General features: G+C 41.0%; 1 protein-coding gene across 1 annotated transcript in view; it reads left to right on the forward strand.

Annotated features, from left to right (window-relative positions):
- The window catches only part of Smchd1 (structural maintenance of chromosomes flexible hinge domain containing 1), a 112769-nt gene extending 94357 nt beyond the window's left edge, over nucleotides 1-18412 (forward strand). Inside the window, exons 40-48 of the mRNA XM_028762219.1 lie at nucleotides 1999-2084; nucleotides 3137-3259; nucleotides 3929-4119; nucleotides 5743-5852; nucleotides 5993-6063; nucleotides 9372-9543; nucleotides 13149-13307; nucleotides 13931-14045; nucleotides 17536-18412. Coding sequence (XP_028618052.1) covers nucleotides 1999-2084; nucleotides 3137-3259; nucleotides 3929-4119; nucleotides 5743-5852; nucleotides 5993-6063; nucleotides 9372-9543; nucleotides 13149-13307; nucleotides 13931-14045; nucleotides 17536-17563 — 1055 coding nt within the window. The 3' untranslated portion in view covers nucleotides 17564-18412. The remainder of the gene's footprint in view (nucleotides 1-1998; nucleotides 2085-3136; nucleotides 3260-3928; nucleotides 4120-5742; nucleotides 5853-5992; nucleotides 6064-9371; nucleotides 9544-13148; nucleotides 13308-13930; nucleotides 14046-17535) is intronic.
- Nucleotides 18413-21628: the final 3216 nt, after the last annotated feature.

Here is a 21628-nt window from a genome sequence, read left to right on the forward strand (position 1 = left end):
AGCTGTGAGGTAATGCAGCGGCAGGCAGGCTGTGAGGAGCTGTGAGGCAGAGGGTGGAGACCATCTGACTGCTTTCTTGAAATAGAAGTGAAGTGGTTAGAACAGCTTGTTACTGGTCATCTGGCAGCTTTAACACGAAGTGTTCCTTACTTAATAAGCTTGTAGCAAGCTTACAGGTTATAAAAGTTGAGACTTTTTCTCTAGAAATGTGGATCTGTGGAGAATTGAAAGCCTTCGACAATATTGATAGCTAACTTACCTAGTTCCAGCTTCTGGCAAAAGATGTCACTGGAGGGATGATATGTAATTTAATTTTTAGTTTTAATTATGAACTCATTGTGTTTTACATACCACAGTAGCATGTAGGTCTACAAGTACTAAACATGAAGTATTGAATTTATTCTTCGGTTAGTCCAGAACATGTTTGCTATCTTTTAAATGATTTTCATATACAGTTAAAATAAGACATTTGTTGTACTTTGTAACCTGTTTCTCATTTGTCAGGGTTTTTTTTTTTAAGACTTATTTATTTTATATCTATGAGTACACTGTCACTGTCTTCAGACGCACCAGAAGAGGGCATCAGATCTCATTACAGATGGTTGTGAGCCATCATGTGCTTGCTGGGAATTGAACTCAAGACCTCTGGAAGAGCAGTCAGTGCTCTTAACCACTGAGCCATCTCTCCAGGCCCCAGATGTTTTTTACTATGAGTTTTAACTGGTTTTACTTTTATACATTTTTTTTTCCTTCTCAAGAAAGGGTTTCTTTGTGTGGCCCTGGCTATCCTGGAACTCATTCTGTAGACCAGGCTGGCCTCACAGTCAGAGATCTGCCTACCCCTGCCTCTAGAGTGCTGGGATTAAAGGCATCTGCTGCCACCACACAGCAAAAAGTTCATTTATTTTTATGTTTTTGGCATTTTGCTTGCATATATGTCTTCCCTGGGTATCCACAGAGGGTAGAAGATGTCAGATCCAATGAAATGGGTGTCACAGGCAGTTGTGAGCTCTGGGAATTGAACCCGGGTCCTCTGTAAGAGCAGCCAGAGACCCTAGCCACTGAACCATTCCTCCATCTTAGTTTTATACTTTTGTATGAGTTACATAGTTTAAACTATGCAGGGTCTGGAGACATGCTTCAGGGACCAGGAGCTGGAGACAGACATGCTTCAGGGATTACGAGCACCAGCTGGTCTTCCAGATAAGCCAGGCTCAGTTCCCAGCAACCACACAGCTACACGCCATCGTCTGTAACTTCAGTTCCTGGGGATCCAGCACCCTCTATTCGCCTCTATAGGCACCAGACACACAAGTAGTGCACGCACAAGCATGCAGACAAAACACTCATGCATATAAAATGAAATTTAAAATATAGTTATTTAGACACTTTATAACATAGTTCAAATTTTAGACAATTAACTAAGAATCATGTATTCCCTGTGTTATATATTTCTATATTCATATAAGACTATAGGTAGACAGTAACAGACATGAAGTTGACATGTCATTTGTATAGACTGTTTATAACTTTTTGGAGAGTGGTTTCGAGGCAGGGTTTTTCTGCATACCAGTCCTAGCTGGTCTGGAACTCACTCCATAGCCCAGACTGGTCCAGAACTCACAGAGATCCTGCCTTTGCCTTCCAAGTGCTGAGATTGAAGGAGTGCACCATCACACCCAGCTTATAAACATTTAACGTGGGTCTGAGAGCTCCTCTGCAGTTATGAAACTCATGTGTCCACATATGGGATCACGATTGAATAACATCCAAAATCTTGAGTCTGCAGTCTGATCCCGTTGTGCATCCCAGTACATTAATTTTGTTTCTCTTTTTAATGTATCATTGAACCTTGGGACTTACAGTTTAGCTTTGCAGTTATTACTTGTCAGTTTTCATTTTAACATTAAAAGAAAAAAAGTAGTTGAAATTTTTTTCAAAAACTGTGTTTTAAAGACTATTAAAAAATGAATGTAAATTTTGTTTTTTAAATTTTAGGTCAAGCTGAAGAAGCAAAATTAAAAGAGGCCCAGCTACGAAATGAACTAAAAGCGTACAATATTGATATTCCTGCAACACAGCAGGTACAACTCCCCAGTGCTCACTAAATTTTTTTATTAAATTCAACTACTTGTTTTATTAGGAATTCTACAGATACTGTTGTTTTTAACTTTATGGAGCGTCCGTGTGTGTGTGTGTGTGTGTGTGTGTGTGTGTGTGTGTGTGTACATACATATATGCACGCGTGTGTGGTTGCAGAATCTATACATGTGCCATGGTATACATGTGGAAGTCAGAGAACAGCTTTGTGGAATTTGTTCTTTCCCACCATCTTCATGTGGATTTAGGGGCTCTAACTTAGGTCAGTCGGCTTGAGGGCAAGCGTTTGTCCTCTGACCACACGTGTACCCTGGCACGTGTGTTTGATTGCTTGATGTAGTTACTTCATGCATGTGAATGTTTTGCCTGCATACAAGTTGGATCACCTGGGACTGGAGCCTTGAATTGGTTGAGAGCCACCACGTGGGTGCTGAAAATTGAGCCCTGACCCTCTACAAGAATAATAAGTTCTCTTCATCGCTGTGCCGTCTCTTCAGCCCCACAATATGTTTTTAAGTACAGAGAACTTTTTAGCTTATAGTCTTTTGTGTTTGTGATATAATTTTAAAGAGAAGACAATTATAGTGTGTCTATCTTTATCTTTTGCTCTGCCGTGTCTTTGGTGTTTGCTTTTTCGTAGACAGACTCTTGCTATGTGGTTCAAACTCTTCCTTCCTCAGCCGTGTAAATGCCGAGATTGCTGGACCTGGCTAGGCAGTGTACTTTGTGTCTAAGATTCTTCAAAAGCTCTGAACCAACAGTTGAGTGTTAAGAGCATGAGTTTGTGATGTGTAAGAGCCTAGGAAGGTGTTGCCCTCTCCCTCACTCTTTGGAGTGTAGCATGCCATGGTCGGGATTTTGTGGCCCAGTTTCCCATGGTAAATATTCAGTAGACATATATTGAGAGTTTTCTATCAAGTAGTGCCTATTTGAATAACATTTCTCAAGTACTCTAAATTACTGATTTTTCTATATCCTTAGTTACCTGTTATAAAAACAATTGACATTGTAGCTAAATTTTCCTTACTAATTTCAGATACCTCACATTGAAGCACTTTTGGAAAAAAAGATAACAGAACAGAATGAACTTAAAAAGAGGCCCAGAAGATTGTGTACTCTTCCAAACTACACTAAACGCAGTGGAGATATTTTGGGAAAGGTTTGTGTTTTAAGCTCTTTAAGAAACAGTACATCTTGTTACCTTGTGTTGTTTAGACTGTGTCTATTCTCTCTCCCGAGGTCCACAGTTCCAAGGACAGAATCCAGGGCTTCCCATATGCTAGGCAGCACTTACTACTGACCTACATTCCCTGTCTGCGTCTCCGTCTTGTTCATTTTCTTTCCCATTAATGTATTGTGAATTAGAAAAGTAGGACAGAGATTATGATATGTCTGTAGTGAAATAAAAGCCTTATTTCTAGGCAGGTTTGTGCTACCAGATCAGATGAGAATAAATGGCTGGCCTAATTGTAGTAGCACAACACAGAGGTTTTAGAAGTACTATCCCAGTGGTAGCAGGCGTGAAATGGGAATGTTTGTGACCACAGGCAAGTATTTATTTGTAAGGAAGAAAATGATTTATTCTAATTCCCAATGAAGCAATGATTCTTATTTGTAACCTTTAGATTTCTTTTCTGATAGAAATATATTTGGAAAGGTATTTTAAATATCTGCTTAATCTTGAAACTCCTGTTTTATTGCATATCTTTAAGTATACTTCATGATTACCGAGACCTCCCCTACTATAGACAGTAAGTGTTCAATTAGCTGACAAATTTTTCTATCGTTATTTTTAAATTCCCGTGTGTTTTTATTAAAATGGTTTTAGATTGCACATCTTGCACAAATTGAAGATGATCGAGCCGCCATGGTTATTTCTTGGCATCTGGCAAGTGACATGGACTGTGTGGTCACCCTAACCACTGATGCCGCACGCTGTATCTATGATGAAACTCAAGGTCGCCAGCAGGTGCTGCCCCTTGATTCTATTTACAGGAAAACTCTTCCAGATTGGAAAAGGTTAGAGAAAAAAAATGGAAATGATACTTGTCTAGTTTGTTGTTTGCAGTGCTTGGGGTCAAACCCATGGCCTCATACAAGCTGAATACAAGTTGTAGTACCTTCTCAGTCAAGGCGATCTATTGACATAACAAACTTGATTTGAGTTTCTGCTTTCCTTCCTTCCCTCCTAAATCACATCTATTACAGGCCATTCCCTACCATTCTGCAATTAACTAGTACTTGTTTTAGGCAGTATAAGAAATCTAACACATCTTAACATCTGTCTAAATAAGGCGTGTGTGTGTGTGTGTGTGTGTATCTGTGTGCACATACATGCAAGTGCACATGGATGTGCAGGCCATAGGTCTCACTGGCTTTGGTGTTCACAGATTCTGCTAGATTGGCTACTGGTGAGCTCCAACTATTGCCACATCCACAATACTGGAATTATACATTCATGCCACACCTAGGTCGTCATACTTACACCACGTGCACTTTACCAAAGGTGATAGTTTTTAGGAGAAGACATGTCCATTTAGGAAGGCCACCTCTGTCTTTGTAATTTCAGAAGACCCAGTGAAGTCTGGGGGCATATTGGAGGGAGGTGCTAGAAAGATGACTCAGTCAATAAAGTGCTTGTTGTGCTATCAGGAAGTTCAGACTACCAGCACCCACATGAAAACCAGACGTGTCACTCCTCTGTAACCCCATTGCTGCTGAGGCAGACAGGTGGGTCCAGGTTCAATAGGGCGTCCTGCTCAAAAATAAAATGAGGAGTAATTGAGAAAAATAGCTGACCTTGTCCTCTGATTTACACACACACACACACATGCCCTGAGGACCGCTGTGCCCACACACGAGAGTACACAAGACAGCTGGTCCACGTGTAGCATGGAACAGGAGGGAACTCACAGGCAGCAGCCTCTGACTGAGGAGCTGTTGACAATGGCTTCTGAAGGGAGGAGTCGATTTTCTCGAAGGCTGTGGGCCCCAGCTGGCTGACCACGCTCTGCTGGATAGCCCCAGCTGGCTGACCACGCTCTGCTGGATAACCCACACCCTTGAGGTATGGACGGCACAAATTAGACGTGATGGGTTATTTAAAAAAAGAAAAAGAGGAGGTAGACAGGGAGTTAGGAAAGTGATGAGAGGTGAATCTGCATGTCGTAAATTTCCAAAGTAGCTGTAAACATACTAAAATTCAATGTAGGCAAGACATTTACAATTAGAATTTGCTCTAGATCATGGGCTCTATTCTGCATAGTATCCTTTCACTCTCTTCTTCGGGAAAAAGTGTTTCACTTCTTTTCTATGTAGCGCCAGCTGTCCTCAAGCTCTATAAATCTTTCTGCCTCTGGTTCCCAAGTGCTGAGATTAAAGGGGCACACACAGATTTAAGAACAAGTATTAAGAGGGAGAGAGAAACATATAAGAATCCAACTATAGTATGTAGCATATGCTGTTTGCCAGATTTTCAAGAGTCACTAAAGCAGATACTTTATATGACAAATCTTTCTAGGACAGAATATATGATCACATAATGTGCATATATTTAATACGGTTTTCTAAGTGTAGTTTTTAATTTAAGTAGTTTTGTATGCTTTGTTTAGTACCTCTCTTTTGTTTTGTTTTTTAATTTAGACCTCTACCTCATTTCCGAAATGGCAAATTACATTTTAAGCCCTTTGGAGATCCAGTCTTTGCCCGAAATTTGTTAACATTCCCAGATAATATTGAACATTGTGAAACAGGTAAAAGATATTGTGGTGATTTCCATTTTGTTTAACTGTTACATTTCTGACATAAATCTATAAATTATTAACTGAAAAATTGTGTTCTTATAAATACTATTTTTGTCAGTATTTGATTTTGTATATTTTGATGTTTTTAGTTTTTGGCATGCTGTTAGGAGACACCATTATTTTGGATAATCTAGATGCAGCTAATCACTACAGAAGAGAGGTATGTACTTCATTTATTCTTTTAAATCTCTGTATTGTGAGGAACAGGGAGATAAAAACACCACACAGACAGATCAACATAGCCACGCAAGCAGGCACTTGCCCAGACCCACAGTCTGCATGTCAGTGAACTCCTTACGGTTTAGAAGAGTGCATTTGGGAAGGCTTGGAGCGCACTGTGCTATCAGGTGTGTTTCTGTGCATATCGCCCTCTGTTCTGTTGTGTGCCGTGCGCACATGACCATTTGCTTACATGTGTGCACTGTAGGCTAGAGGTCCACGTGTGAGGGAGAACCTGTGTGGTTCTTTTATTCTTTGAATGACTTTACTTAATATTTGAGATTCTTTCTACACCTACCCATTTTCTTGCAGATTTTCTGATTTTATTTTTTTAAAGCTAGGTAGTATGCCAGATTTTTTTAACCCATTCATCCTTTGATAAACAACTAGGTTGGCACTATTTTCTTGCTATAGTGAGTAGAGCTGCAATAAATATGGGAGCGTGGATTTAAACATTGTTCTGTGCAGTTCTCTGTACATATACCCAGGAGTGAAGCAGCTGGGCTATCAGTCAAGAGGAGGATAATACCCAGAATTCACAAAGAATTGCAGAAGTAAAATACAAGGGACTAAAATTGCCAGTCAACAAATGCACTAAAGAATTGAATAGACACATGACCAATAACCATTTTTTAAAAAGTATTTAACATCCCTAGGCAACAGAATCATGGAAATTAAAACTGTTATGAGATATGACTTAACCCCAGTCATAATGGCCATCATAGGAAGTCTGACACAAATATGGAGAATCAAGAAGATGTAGAGAAAGATGAACCCTGATTTACTGTTGGTGGGGTGCAGATTGATCCAGCCATTGTGGAAGCTAGTTTGGAACTTCCTCAGAAAGCTAGAAATAGAGCTATCGTATGTCCTTTATTTCTTTTAAAATCTGTAGCCTTAATTGTAGAAATTTTAAATTTTAATATAGCAGAGTCATGCACGTGTGCACATGTACATATGGTGTGTATAAAATTCCATAAGCCAGGCTTGTAGTGCATACTTGGGAGGTGGAAAGAGATCTGGAGTTTGAGGCCAGCCTGAGTTACTTGATAAGACTCTGACTCAAAAGAAAAAAAAATTACCATTCCATTGAATGATATGTAAACAAGTGACTGACCTTGTTAAAACCAATGCAAAACTTACCATAAATTTGAGACAAATTGAAAAATGAGCGTGGTGTCTAAAACTGAAAAGGGATAGTCTCATATTGGAAAAACTACAACTTGCATGTATAACTGAAACCTTTTATCTCATATCTGTTGGGTTGGAAGTCTGTGTTCAACATGATCAGCTGAGTTGATTCCTTCAAAGAGCCATTAGTGAAGGAAGAGTCTGTTTCCGGGCTTCTCGCCTTTCCTTGTAACTAACTGACTTCCTGGTGTCTCTTCTGATGCATGTGTGATCGTGTCTACCTTTCCCCTTTATGAGGGTAACAGGGACACCGGGTTAAAGACTGAGTAACCTCAGCCTGGTCATTTCTGTAAAATACTGCCTCTAAGCTGGTTGTAGTGGTTCACGTTTTTATTTTTTTTTTAACTCCTATTTCAACGTTAACTTTTTTTATTGAATATCTTCTTTATTTACATCTCAAATATTATCCCCTTTCCTGGTTTTCCCTCTGAAAACCCCCTATCCCAACACCCTTCCCCCTGCTTCTATGAGGGTGCTCCCCCACCCACCCACCTACTCCCACCTCACCACCCTGGCATTCCCCTACACTGGGGCATCTAGCCTTCACAGGACCAAGGGCCTCCCCTCCCATTGATGCCAGACAAGGCTATCCTGTGCTACATATGCAGCTGGAGCCATGGGACCCTCCATGTGTATGCCTTGGTTGGTGGTTTAATCTCTGGGAGCTCTGGGGGGTCTGGTTGGTTGATATTGTTGTTCTTCCTGTGGGGTTGCAAACTCCTTCAGCTTCTTCAGTCCTTCCCCTAACTCCTCCATTGGGGTCCCCACACTCAGTCCAATGGTTGAGCATCCACATCTGTATTTGTCAGGTTCTGGCAAGGCCTCTCAGGAGACAGCTACATCAGGATCTTGTCAGCATGCACTTCTTGGCATCAGCAATAGTGACTGGGTTTGATGTCTGCAGATGGGATGGATCCCCAGATGGGGCAGTCTCTGGATGTCCTTTCCGTCAGTCTCTGCTCCACACATTGTCCCCGTATTGCCTTTAGACAGGAGTATGAGTACAAGGCTAACATACACAACATACTGAGTTCTAGGCAGCTTTTCAGTCACACTTGGGGGTGGTGTGTGTGTACACACATGTCTGTTAGGCCAGATGAGGGTATTGGATGGACTGCTAACAAAGGCTGTCCAACCTTCCCTTGAACCAGGCTCTCACTAAAACTGGAGCTTGCACTTTGGTCAGGGTGGGCTGGGGTGGGGATTAGGGGGCTGGCTGATTAGCAAGCCTCCCACCCCTAGCAGCAGTGGTTGTGAGTGCAACCGCATGAGCTCTTTCTGTGGATGCTAAGAGTCCACATTCTCTTCCTCATGCTTGTATGGAAGACCACTCTTACCCAGTGCAGGATCTCCCGTAGCCCCTTCAAGCACTTTTTAATGTATGTGTTCCATCTCTCTGTATGGATGTGCTGTGAGCTTACTGTATTTCATTAGACGGTGTTTGAGTAAATACATAAGTGGAATTACTGCATATACTCGTAGAGATATAAAATGCTAAATCCAGTGTGATGTTTTTTATTCTGATTAATTGGGACAATCTAATTCTTGCCTCCTTTCTCACCAGTTTAAGCTAGTTCGAGCTAGCATTTAGCATTTGAGAACTCATCTGGCTCCCTCCTTGTCTATGTCGTTTTACTTATCATTAACTTATTGATTTTGTGAAAACACTACCACAACCGTGCTGCTTATTCATTTACTTTCTTTCTTATTAATTTATTTATGCATTGGATTTTTTTGTTATAGTGTTTTTGGTTTTGATTTGTTGTATTTATTTATTTATTTATTGTTGATGATGATGTTGTTGTAGTTATTGTTGTTGTTGTTGTTTTGAGGCAGTGTCTCTACAGAGCCCTGGCTGTCCTGGAACTCACTTTATTGACCAGGCCTGCCTCAAACTCACAGACATCTGACTACCTCTGCCTCTGTAAGGGCTACGGTTAAAAGCGTGTGTCACATGCCCATTGGATGGATCGTGTCATTTATAAACTGAGTTTTAATTACTCTTTAAAACAGTTAGAGTTGGTTTCTTGCTAATTAGTGTCTGTGTGCCCTCAATAGGTTGTTAAAATCACACACTGTCCCACACTCCTGACTAGAGATGGAGATAGAATTAGAAGTAACGGGAAGTTTGGAGGCCTTCAGAATAAAGCTCCACCGATGGACAAACTCCGGGGGATGGTCTTCGGAGCCCCAGTGCCAAAACAGTGTGTGGTCCTGGGGAAACAGATAGGTAAGTCAACCATGGGGTGGGTGAGTTTTCAATTTTGTTTGCTTGTTTGTTTTTTAACACAGTGTCTTACGAATCTCAGGTAGGCCAGGAATTCACCATGGGATTGGACATGGCCTTGAATGTACTGACCCTTGTCCCTCTGCCTCTCAGTACTGGGGTTTCAGGGGCTTATCACCACACACCCAGTGTCTGTGGTGTTGGGGTTGAACTGACTGATGGCTTTCCGTGCTAGGCAAGCACTCCACCAACTGGGCACAGCTCCAGATCACAACAGAATCTCCTGTGGATTCCCTCTTCTTTATTTTGTTTTGTTTTGTCAGTGGGAGGAGAGAGGGTTTACATAGGTTAAGCAAGCATTCTCCCCGCTGAATGACTGTCTGAATCTCATTTCTGATTTGGCTGTAGCCTTCTCTTTGGGCTTATGTATTCAGAGTCTAATGTAACAAGATTATTAACCAGCAACCAACATACACAATGTAAGATGGTTTTGTTCTTACAAAAACCAAGTAGTTGAAAGATGCTCTCTTCTTCCTTTATTGACTATATTGCAAGAGAGCAGGATTAGTAATGCCTCTCTTTTTTTTTTTTTTTTACTATGTATTTAGGTATATTCTGCCTTGTTAAATTATAGTTTATTAGACAATTTGAGCCAGCCGTGGTGACATATGCCTGCACTGACGATTCAGGAGGCTGAGGCAGGAAGAAGACTCACTTGCATAGAAATTTGAGGCCAGCACAACCCTAGCAAAAAATTATATTTTTTTTATAAAGTGTGATATTCTCTCATCTCCTGGCTGCCTCCTTCAAAGCCAATGTCTGCGCCAGAGCATGTCTGTACTGAGTGGGAAGTCCATGAGTGCCTTTACTTTACAGATTCCTGCTTTGGTTGCATGAGGTGCTTGACATCTGTGTTCACCAAGTACAACGACTTCTTTAGCCTTTTTTATGCTATAATTTTATACAATAAAATTTGCCATCTTAACTGTTTTCATTGCACAATTCAGTATCATTAAATACTTTCACATCAAGGTGCAATCTCTCTCCCAGAATGCATTTGCAAATCTGAAACTTAGCACCTTCCCATGCCTTTTCCCTGGGAGTCTTCCTTCTACTTGAAACTCTCTATGATATTGACTATCCTAGGTAACCCACAGAAAGGAAAGTGTATATTACCCTTTTATATCTGCTCACACAGCCTGAGGCCAGAGCTTACCCACTATAGCAAATGATAGAGTTTCCTTTCCTGTAACCCCAATTGGTACTCCATTGTGTATATGTGTCACAGTTTGATCTTTTGCCTTGCTTTGCTTTGGTTGAGACCATTTTTAGTCTGTTGTCCTAGGCTAGCTTGATAGCATGCCTAGAATTCATGGTAGTTCTTGTGCCTTAATCTTCCACGTGTTGGGATTGCAGGAGGAGGCACAACCTGAGGCTACACCTTGTTGTCATAGTATAATCCACACAAAAAATATATAAATATAAAATGTGTACATTTTATAAACATAGCACTGGTAAGGTTTATCAGAAGAACACCATACTTATAATAATTAAAAGTAAGGCTTGAGGATGTAGTCAGTTGTAGAGCACTGACTAGCATGTCTAATCTGTGCTACTGCAAACAATGTAAAGAGAGTAGAGCGCTCAACTCTATAGGAAACGCTCATTAGTCCCTCTTCAAGTCTGTTTGACACGACTTTACTTACCATGGCACAGGTTCGTTTTGTCCATTTTTGTAATTTATATGCAAATAGAAATACAGTTGTGTCTGGTTCTATTCATTCTGTGCTTTGTATATTGGTAGCTGTAATTTATTTTCATTGCGGAATAATATTTCACTGTGTAAGCAGTCTGTTTTATAATTCAGCTGTCAAATCTGGATAGCTTCCAGTTGTGAGAGACCACTTTAGCTCTAACAGGTTTAAAAGTGCTCGTTGGAAAAACTGTAGGCGAGGCTCAGACCCCCGCTGGCTTATGTTAATGACTTCATACAAAAACTTCTGAAATGTAAATTATTATCACCTTATCACTGGACTGTCTCTGATCTGCCAGCACTCAAATGATGACACTGACGTATTTATGAAGCCTACACCGTATAGCTTAGGTTTGTTCCCAGCTAGCTTGTTTAGATATATAGAGATATTAGAATATTCATATTACAATAACCCGTTTAATCTACATTCTGCCACATGGTCTGTTACCTTTCCTTCGGTCCTGGCACCTGTTCCTTCCTCCATGACTGGCTGGCAAATCCCCCTCAGCTTTTTTCCCACAGTTCTTATCTCTACTGAGAAGTCCCATTGGCTGTTCAGCTCCTATTAAACCAATCAGAAGGCACCTTAAGCAGGTGAGGAAGGACAGAAGCATACCCTCACACAGTGTACAAAAAATATTATTTCAACCAAAAAAATCACATGAAGATTCCATCTCACTCCAGTCAGAAAAGGGTATCATCAAAACTCTTTGTTGATAAGGACATCAACAAAATCCTTATGCACTTCTGGTCCAGTCACTATGGAAACCAATATGGAGGTTTTGAGAGAAAGAGAGAGAGAGAGAAAGAGAGAGAGAGAGAGAGAGAGAGAGAGAGAGAGAGAGAGAGAGATTAAAAATACTGCAGGACCCAACAGAGCTCCTAGAGATTTATCCAAGAGAATTCATTAGCATATTAAAGAGATCACTGCCTGCCCCTGCAGCACGTATCACTATAGCCAAGTTAGGGAGCCATCCTGTGTGCCCACTGACACAGGAAATGGAAGACATGGGGTCACATGCACAGCACTGGCAGAGGAAATGGAAGACATGGGATCACATGCACATCGGAGTAGAATGAAGTTATGTCATTTGCAAGAAAATAGATTTACTTGGAGACAATTAAGTGTGTCATAGAGAATATATTGTGTCTCTCTTTTGTGAGCCGTAGATTGGTATGCACTGATAGGAGGTCATGTGGCCATAAACAACAGGAAAGGAGAAATGAGTCCACGGGAACTTAAGGATTGTAGGGCGGGCGGACAGGTGAGAGAGGAGGGAGCAGGGTGGGAGTTTTCAGGGCATTTTATACCTGCATAGAAACAACCTTTTGTATCCCAGGATAATACAATTAAACTTAAAAATCTGCACTCTTCCCATCCTCTCTCTTGAATACAAACAGTATGTGAGGAGCTGAGCTGCTGTGGTGCAGCCACAGTTAGCACTGTGTTGTTACAGCCCAGGGAAGCAGTGGTTTCCAGCAGTGCAGCATTTAGTGCTCGTCTGCTCGGCCTCTCCTCTGGCTTATCTGTGTGGAATAATAGTGAATACTCTGTAACAGACAGGAGGTAAAAGTGTCCAGGCACTTTCATGTAGAAAACTTGAGGTATCTGGGAATGTAACTCAGTGGAAGGGCATTTGCCTCATGTGTGCCTTCTCGGGTTCTCTCCCCCAGAACTTAAAAAGTAAATAAATAAAATGAAAATAAAATAAAGAAGGTAGTCACTGAAAATTCATTCCTCACCCAGAAATAAATTAAATCAAAGACAATTAGACTGTAACTCTCATGTAGTGTCTCGGCTAGTTCTTTTCACGGTACGATGTTAGCGCCTTACTCAGTGCCTGCTTCTCCTCAGACCTTATTCAGCAGTACCGCAGCGCCCTGTGCAAGCTGAACGCGGTGAACGAGGACTTGGACCATCAGCTGCAGTACCTTCACACTCCGGACATGAAGAAGAAAAAGCAAGAGCTTGATGAACAAGAAAAAAGCCTGAAGCGAATAGAGCAGAAACTCGGTCTGTGCTTACTTGTGTGAGCTTTCTGTCTGACGATGAGTATTGATGATGAGTCCAACTGTAAAAAGAAAGGATGCAAACGGTTCAGGACGTGAACGGATTTCTTAACCACCAGGCTGCCTGATAAATGCTTAGAACTGTCCTCTTAACGAATAGTATCTCAGTTAAGGTTTCTGTTGCTGTGATGAACACCCTGACCAAAGGCAAACTGGGGAGGAAAGGGTTTATTTCATTCAGCTTACGGGTTGCACCTGGTCTTCCAGGGAAGCCAGAGTAAGAACTTGGTGGAGGCCACAGAGAAACCCTAGCTACCATCTTGCTTTCCATGGCTACTTTATCTTACTTAATACAATTCAGGACCCCCTGCCTCAGGGTGACACCTCCTACAATGGGTTGGGTCCTCCAGCATCAAACTGCCCCACAGACGTGCACTCAGACTGATGGAGGCAGCTCCCCAAGTGCGGGCTCCTCACTCCAGACCTTAACTGTCACAACTAACCGTAAAACTAACCATCACAAGAAATAGGAGAGTATTGCTTTAAGTTCCTTTTCACAGGTTAATATATATTTATATCTGTTCTTCTCTCTTGTGTTTCACCAGTTCCTTATCATTTTCTTCACAGGAATGACTCCTATGCGCAGGTGTAGTGAGTTACTTTGTCACTCACCAAAGATTGAAGTGACAGACTGTCCAATCCCTACTAAAAGAATGAGAAGAGAATCCACCAGACAGAATAGGTGAGCATACTGGGACCTGATTATCATTGGTTACTTTTTCAACGATTCTCTGTCATTATACTTGAAAATCATTATAGATTTCTTTCTGAATTTCCTGAGGCTTAGTTAGTTAGTATTTAAAAACAAAAACAGGTTTGGGACGGTAACTCAGGAGCAGAGTGTTCGTCCAGTGTGTGTGAAGTCCCATCTTGTTTTGCTCTCCAGAATCACTGGGGCATAATACATGATGCTTCTGTTTCCTGAAGACACAGAACCATAGTATTCTTTTAGGAAATATCTTTTTTTTTTTTTTTTAGTAACATTATTTACTATTTAGAAAGGTTCATTATTTTTCTGTTATTAAAAGTCAATAGAATGAAATTACTTGTATGTTTGGGGGCATAAGTTTCAGTACACTATATTCTGCTTAATGAAGTCACCAATTTTCTGAATAGTAATGTGCACAATCATTTCTGTATTAGTTATTTCTAAAGCTTTATGTTTGATTCACTCAGTCAAATACCCCTTGTTAATTCATCAAAAATCCAACAGGGCCTTTGGCAACCTAGCTTGGAAGAGCTGTCTTAAGTTAGACTTAGAAGTCTGCCTGTCTTAGTCAGAGTGACTGTCGCTGTGATGAAACACCGTGACCACAGCAACTTGGAAAGGAGAAGGTCTGCTCATTCAGATTCTATATAACAGTTCATCATCAAAAGCAGTGAGAACAGGAACTCGAGCAGGGCAGGAGCCTAGAGGCAGGAGCTGACGCAGAGGCCATGGAGGGTGCCACTTACTGGCCTGCTCCCCAGGGCTTGCTCATCCTGCTTTCTTATAGAATCCAGGACCACCTGCCCAGGATGGCCCCACCCATAATGGGCTGGACTCTGTAACTACATCAATAACTAGTGAAGAAAATGCCTGACAGCTGGATATATGGAGACATTTTCTCAATTGAGGTTCCCTCCTTTCAGATGACTGTGTCAAGTTGACATAACACTAGCCAGGATACCACCCCACAAGAGAATACAAAGTGGTAGTAGTTTTTAATATATGTTATTTCAAAAACAGTGACACTGTTTGAATAGCATTCTCTCATCAGCCATGAGACTTGAATATTTGGAACTGATGTCCTGTGTTCTCTCTTCCTGCACACTCAGCAAATACTTGACTGTTCGCTTACGCAGTTGTTCCGTAAAGAAAATCAACAAGGCAAGGCCTTGTCACATTCCTTAATCCTCTGCAAACAGAAGTGAGCTGCTGGGTCAGAGGAGAGAAAGTGACAACACAGAGATGAACAGGGTCAGTGGTCAGGAACAAGCATCAACGCAGAGCTAAGCAGGGGAGGAATGGGGCGCAGACGGTTGATGACGCCTCCAGAGAGAAGCATGAAAGCTCTGAGGGAAAGCTTACAAATTTCATAAAGATAGAGCATAGTGACTTTGCCACTCATAAGAAAGTAATGGATATGGGAAGTAGAAATTGGTGGTTACAACCTGACAGGGTGAAGAGGTCAAGAGAAGTTAACAGTGGAGAGGTCACACTGCACACCTGAGCCCACTGCTCAGTCTGACCCGAGAAGGCACGTGCCGTCAACTGTACCTCAGAGAAAGTAATTCAGTTCTAATGATCCGTCTAGTCATTTTTCACTCAGCTGAGGCGTCTGTGGGGTGAATTCCGTGTGATGAGAACAGCTTCTTCAGCTTCTCTAGGACACTACCTAGCTGGGACCATTCTGGATTGAAGTGGTTCATTCCTGCAGTCTTAGTTCTCAGGAGCGTGAGGTGGGAGAACCTAGAGACTGAAGCCAGCATGAACAGTATTGAGTTTGAGAATACTGCTAAGTGAGTCACCCCCATCTCAGCCACCCCCACCCCAAGAAAGATTTTATAATAATATGGGAAAGAGAGAGTTATTTTAGTAGTTGTTAATATTAGTGGTTATAATAGTTTACTACCTTCACCAAAGGCAAACATGCATAAAAATTAAAGGTTTAGACTTAAAACTTGGTATCCAAAGTATTGTTTAAACAATGTAAAAAATTTTTATTTTATTTTTGAGACAGGGTCTTGCTATGTAGACCAGACCATCCTGGAACTCATTGTGTGGACCAGGCTGACTTCAAACTCACAGAGATCTGCCTACCTCTGTCTGCCTCCCACATGCTTATGGTCTGATGATGGAAGCCAGAGGTTACTTTGCAAGGGGGTTAGTTGTCTTCTACTACGTGGGCCCTGAGGTCAGACTCAAGATGTCGTGTTTGGCAGCAAGTGCCTTTGCGTGCAGTCCCAAAGTATCCTTAATAGTATAGAAGTATCAGATTTCATTCATAAAAAGAACAATTTTTAAAATGAAAAGAAGAAATAATAATTACATATTTATAATCTTTGCATTTTTTACTTATTTGTGCTTAACTCTTAACAAAAATCCCATCTCGTGTTTATTAGCCTCAGTATGTCATTGCTAGAAGAAACAACTGTATTCTGTGAAGCATTACAGAACTGTAACTGAAACCATGGCATTTGAGGAAAGTCTGGGTTTCAAGGGTATAAGTGTGAAAGAACATGAGTCTTAGCCTATGCTTATATCAATATACGGTTTGTATTGGTCAAATGTCAAGAAGATACTTGTGCTTTCTAATAGGTTTTCTACTCGTGAGAGTGTATTAAGGGCCTGGAGAGATGGTTTGGTCGTTAAGAGCACTTGTTCTTGCAGGGTATCTGGGTTCAGTTCCCAGCACCCACATGATGGCTCACCATTGTTTGTAACCCCAGTTCCAGTGGATTAGGCACCTCTCCTGATCTCTGTGAGATCCTGTATGCATGTAATGCGCGTGACTAACTCAGGCATGCACATGTACACACCTACACTAAATAAAATCCATAAATGTGGGTTTTTTTTTAAATTACAAGTTAGCAGTTTCTTTAAAATGTATATCTGTTTGGAAGTACTGTTGTTAGAGAATATAGTTGTGTCTGCATAACAGTGCATAAATACCAAGGCATTTTCTGTGTTCATCATTACATGTGAGGGAAGGAGAGTGAGAGATGAGACAGTTGGAGAGCGGCCGAGGCTGAGGCACTCATCTGCGTCCTCAGCCAGCTCTGGAAATCATGATTTCATTCAAAGGGCGGGGGGTGGGGGGTAGTGAGAGTAAATAACCTGCAGCTTGTACCTCAGAGTGTACTGTTCAAGGAGCTGGGACTCAGATTGTTCATGTTCCCCACACTATAGACATGCTCACGTGTGAGGGTACGTGTGAGCATACGTGTGAGGGTACGTGTGATTACTAAATAATTAGAAACTGTGTTAACTATTTACACTAGGGATCAGAGTTAGAGCAGAGTTCATGTGGTATTTAAGCATTCTGAACCGATCAAGGATTTAGGAAAGGAAGTCACTGGTATATATATCCTGTTCAAGAGGGCTGTACCTGATGCAGGCATGTGAACGGAGGTGGGGAGTGGGGACTGCTGAGCTCACTGACGGTGCCTTGCTTCTCTGTCTCTTTCAGAAGACCAAAAGGTGATGTACCAAACTGAGCATTTCTGAAGACCACGATAATCCTGGCAAGAATTTCCTGTTTCTCCAAATAGGCCTGGAAGCAGCTATTCAACTTTCAGAACCTTATGGGGCAGTACAAATTTCCTGGGGTTATTGCAATCATTAGGCCCTTTGGTTGCTAGCTTGCAAATGTACACTCTTACCCAGTGGTGGTCAGTCCAGCAGGAAAGCATTTCCTGCCCCGAAGACGTAACTTCCTGTTCCTCAGCATAATCATGAATATATTAGAACTGTTTCTTAAAAACAACCTTTTTATTGACTTTTTGTGAACTTATTTAACGAACATGTTGTGTCTTTTGTGTAAGGAAAATTCTAGAACTAGATATTTAATTGTAAATATATGTGGAAAGTTGAATTCTGCATTAAAACAGAGAAAGCACAGGTGTCTGGGAATTTAAATGTTCAGATACACAAAAGCATTGGTGACAATAGGATAGCCTAAACACTGTATCCTGTATATAAGTAAGATATGCAGCAGCAGCAATTTTTATAAATACTGTCTGAATTTATTAATACTAGATCTATAGCCTTGGCTTTAATTCTACATTTGCATTATTTTCTAATTTTTTACAACTATTTTTAAAGAAAGCATACATGAATGCAAAGGATTTGTTAGGGATCTGTTGTATAAACATCTAAACTGTGTATTAATTCATACTAACATACGCTGCGTGTGTCTCTGTAAGTGCAAGACTTTTGCTCTGTGAAGTTATTTTGTAAGGAATACTTTTGGTACAATTTTCTGTCCCAGGAAATGTGTGTGTTTTAACCCTTTCTGATTATGCAGCAAGGTTAATAAACAACAATCATTTCTCCTCCAAATAAATTCGTGGTTTTCTGTATTGAAATTGAAAGCTCTGTAAGGCTACCTTAGTACAAAGTACTGACACGGCCCCTCCGTGTTGTTGGAGCTCCGTGTCTGCACTGTTGACTGACACGGCCCTCTGTGTTGTTGGAGCTCTGTGTCTGCACTGTTCAAGACACAAAGCAGCAGTAACAGAATTAGTCACAGCTGTGGAGCAGCACCCCTATAATCCTGATGTCCTTGGATAGATAGCAAGTTCAAGGCCAACTCGAATGAGACCCTGTCTTAGAAAGATCTGAAAACAGGGTGTTAGCAAGATGGCTGAGTGATTAAAAGCACTGGCTGCTCCTCCAGAGGACCTAGTTTCAATTCCTAGCAACCACATGGCAGCCACACTAACTCTAGTTCCAGGATGTCTGACAATTTCACACAGACATATATGAAGGCAAAACACAAATGCACATAAAATTTATAAATCTTTAAAAAGAAAGAGAAAAAAAATCTGAAAACAAGTTCTAAAAACTTAACCTTGGTTTTGCTCTGAGCTGCGGTGAGGAATAGGAGCTGGTGGCTAGGCCAGGCCAGGGAGGCGATTACTAGTGCCCTCTCTCTATGAAGTGTGTCAGTAAGCAATCCATAAAGTGCCTAACATGGCCAAAGAACAAACAAAGGAAAAAGCTATTCCAGTTGAGGATTCTCAGAATCTTTAGATTTTAAGGTGCGGACACCTTTAAAAAAGTATTGGAGCAAGGGATTTCAAATAAATGCTTTAGTGAACATGGAATGGAATATTTGCCAAGACAGAGATAGATAGTAGAATGAAAAATATCTGAGAAAGAAGCAGAAGAGGAAAATAATAGACACATTGAACTTGGAAAAAAAATCAGGAAGAGTAAAGCCAGGAGAGCATAGGAAACCTTGGCTAAAGAAAGCCTTCCCGTGGACACTGAGTCCTAGATAATACCAGTGGTTAGAGAACTGTTTAAAAGACTTCCAAGCATCTGGAAGAATTGTGAAAACAGAGCCACCTGCTTTGGTATGTGCAGACTGGTCTCTGGGGCAGCCAGTCTTGGGGACCCAATATTAGCATTAGAATACAGTATCGGGCCAACCCACTACAGAAGACCATGTCTCAAAATGCAGTGAGAAATATGGAATTTTGTGTTCCTTAAAAAGCAGGAATATTATAAGAATGTGCTTTCATTTTAATCCCAGGTGTAGGATGTGGGGCTGCTTCAGACTGTCTGCAATTGTGTAACATCTGGAATTCTGGGAAATTTTCAGAGAGTATATAAATGCTAGAGCCCCAGTATGCCGATTTGGTGGGGAGTATGGTTTGTTAGTTGTGGTCAAAGAACAAAAAGAAAGAAATAAGATTCAGAAATGTCTGTCTCTCTTCCTCCTCTATCCTTCCTTTCCTATCTAGTGAGAGGGGGTGGAATTGGGAAGGGAGGAAGGAAGGAATAAAGGGGAGAGAACCCACAAAATAGCAAAGACCAGCAACACAAACAAACACCATAACCTTAGTGTTCTGTTCAGGCTGGTGAAATAAATTTAGAGTCTGAGGTTGTAAATGAAGACCCAGAAACTGCTTTCTGTACTCCAGTGGACAGGGCAGCTTTCAGTACAGAGAGTGTTCAATGTTTGCATCCGTTCACCGATAAAGGAGGAACTTCAGTAAACTGTCTGCTTTGTGATGTGTGCACATGACAGCCGTGCGGTGGAAAAAGGCAAACATCAAAGGTGAGAAGAGGTACGTAATCCTGAGTGCCAAGATGTGGATGCTGACCTCTCCTGCTCTTCCTGTTCCGCTAAGACATTTCATCAGGCTGGTTTTATCCTACCGAAAGTTAACACTCCAGAAATCTTAGATTTGGCTTGCTTGTACTCTTGTCTATAATGAATATTGCTGAAAAAAGCAGGTGAGTCTTGTATTCCTTCCTAGGTGGAGTTGTTGAGTACAGTGGTACTATGAAGTCAGGGCATTATACTTCCTAGACCAAGGCAGGAACTGTAAGTCTGAACTTACTGTCATGGTGAGACTCCATAAGCTTGTGAGATGGAATCAACCAAACGATGGTGATTTTAAGTTAACGATACATGTGTGTAAGGTGTGTGAGTAACTAAAGGTGCCAGACTCAAGCACACCTCCTACTGTATGAGAGAATACTGTAATAACATAAGTACTTTCTCTGGAAATACACCTATGGCTTCTATACTGGCTGTAACGATAAAATCATGTTCATCTAAGTACGTGCCAGAAAAAAAAAAATCACATTTAACTATTGATGGGCAAGATATTTCACAATGTTTTTATATTATAGTGGGGTTTGTTTGGTTGTGAGGTGGTTGTTTTTGATTGGTTGGTTTGGGTTTGGTTTTTCAAGGCAGGGTTTCTCTGTGTAACAGCCCTGGCTGTCCTGGAACTCACTTTGTAGACAAGGCTGGCCTCGAATTCAGAAATCTATCTGCCTCAGCCTCCTGAATGTTGGGATTAAAGGTGTCTACCACCACTCCTAGCTGTTACAGTGGTTTTTTTTTTCTTTTAGTTTTTAGAAAGAAAATTTGAATTACTACTACTGCTTAACCTGATTGGGTGGTGGTCAACAAACTGACACACACACACACACACACACACACACACACCTCAAAAATTAATCTTGCAGCATACATCTTCAGTCCAAATACTTAGCAGTACAGGGGTTTGAAATCCGCTTGGAAAATACAGTAAAAGAGACTGCATTTAAAAAAAATGTTTTTTTTCAGCCAGCACTCAGGAGGCAGAGGCAGGCAGATCTCTGAACTCAAGGCCAGCCTGATCCAAGGGACAAGTTCCAGGACAGGCAGAGCTATATAGTGAGACCTTGTCTTAAAAGTCCCAAAAAAATTATTTAAAAATTTAACATTGAGCTGAGGGTGTGATTCAACTGTGTAAGATTCCTGGTTTGATGACCCAGCACTACCAAAAATAACTAGCTAATTCATAATAAAAATTGTAAATATTTTTATGAATTTGATTAATGGTTTTATCAATATATTAAGGTGTTTCCTGCATTTAATCAAATTTGGAGCCCCAAAATTGAATAATACAAATACAAAATAAACCACTTGCCTGGCAGTGGTGGCACCTGCCTTTAATCCCAGCAGTCCGAAAGTGGAAACAGGTCGATCTCTGCGAGTTTGAGGCTAGCCTATCTATCTATCTATCTATCTATCTATCTATCTATCTATCTATCTA

Source organism: Grammomys surdaster, unplaced genomic scaffold (genome assembly GCF_004785775.1).
Source record: "Grammomys surdaster isolate TR1022 unplaced genomic scaffold, NIH_TR_1.0 132, whole genome shotgun sequence".
In the NCBI taxonomy this organism is placed as follows: Eukaryota; Metazoa; Chordata; class Mammalia; order Rodentia; family Muridae; genus Grammomys; species Grammomys surdaster.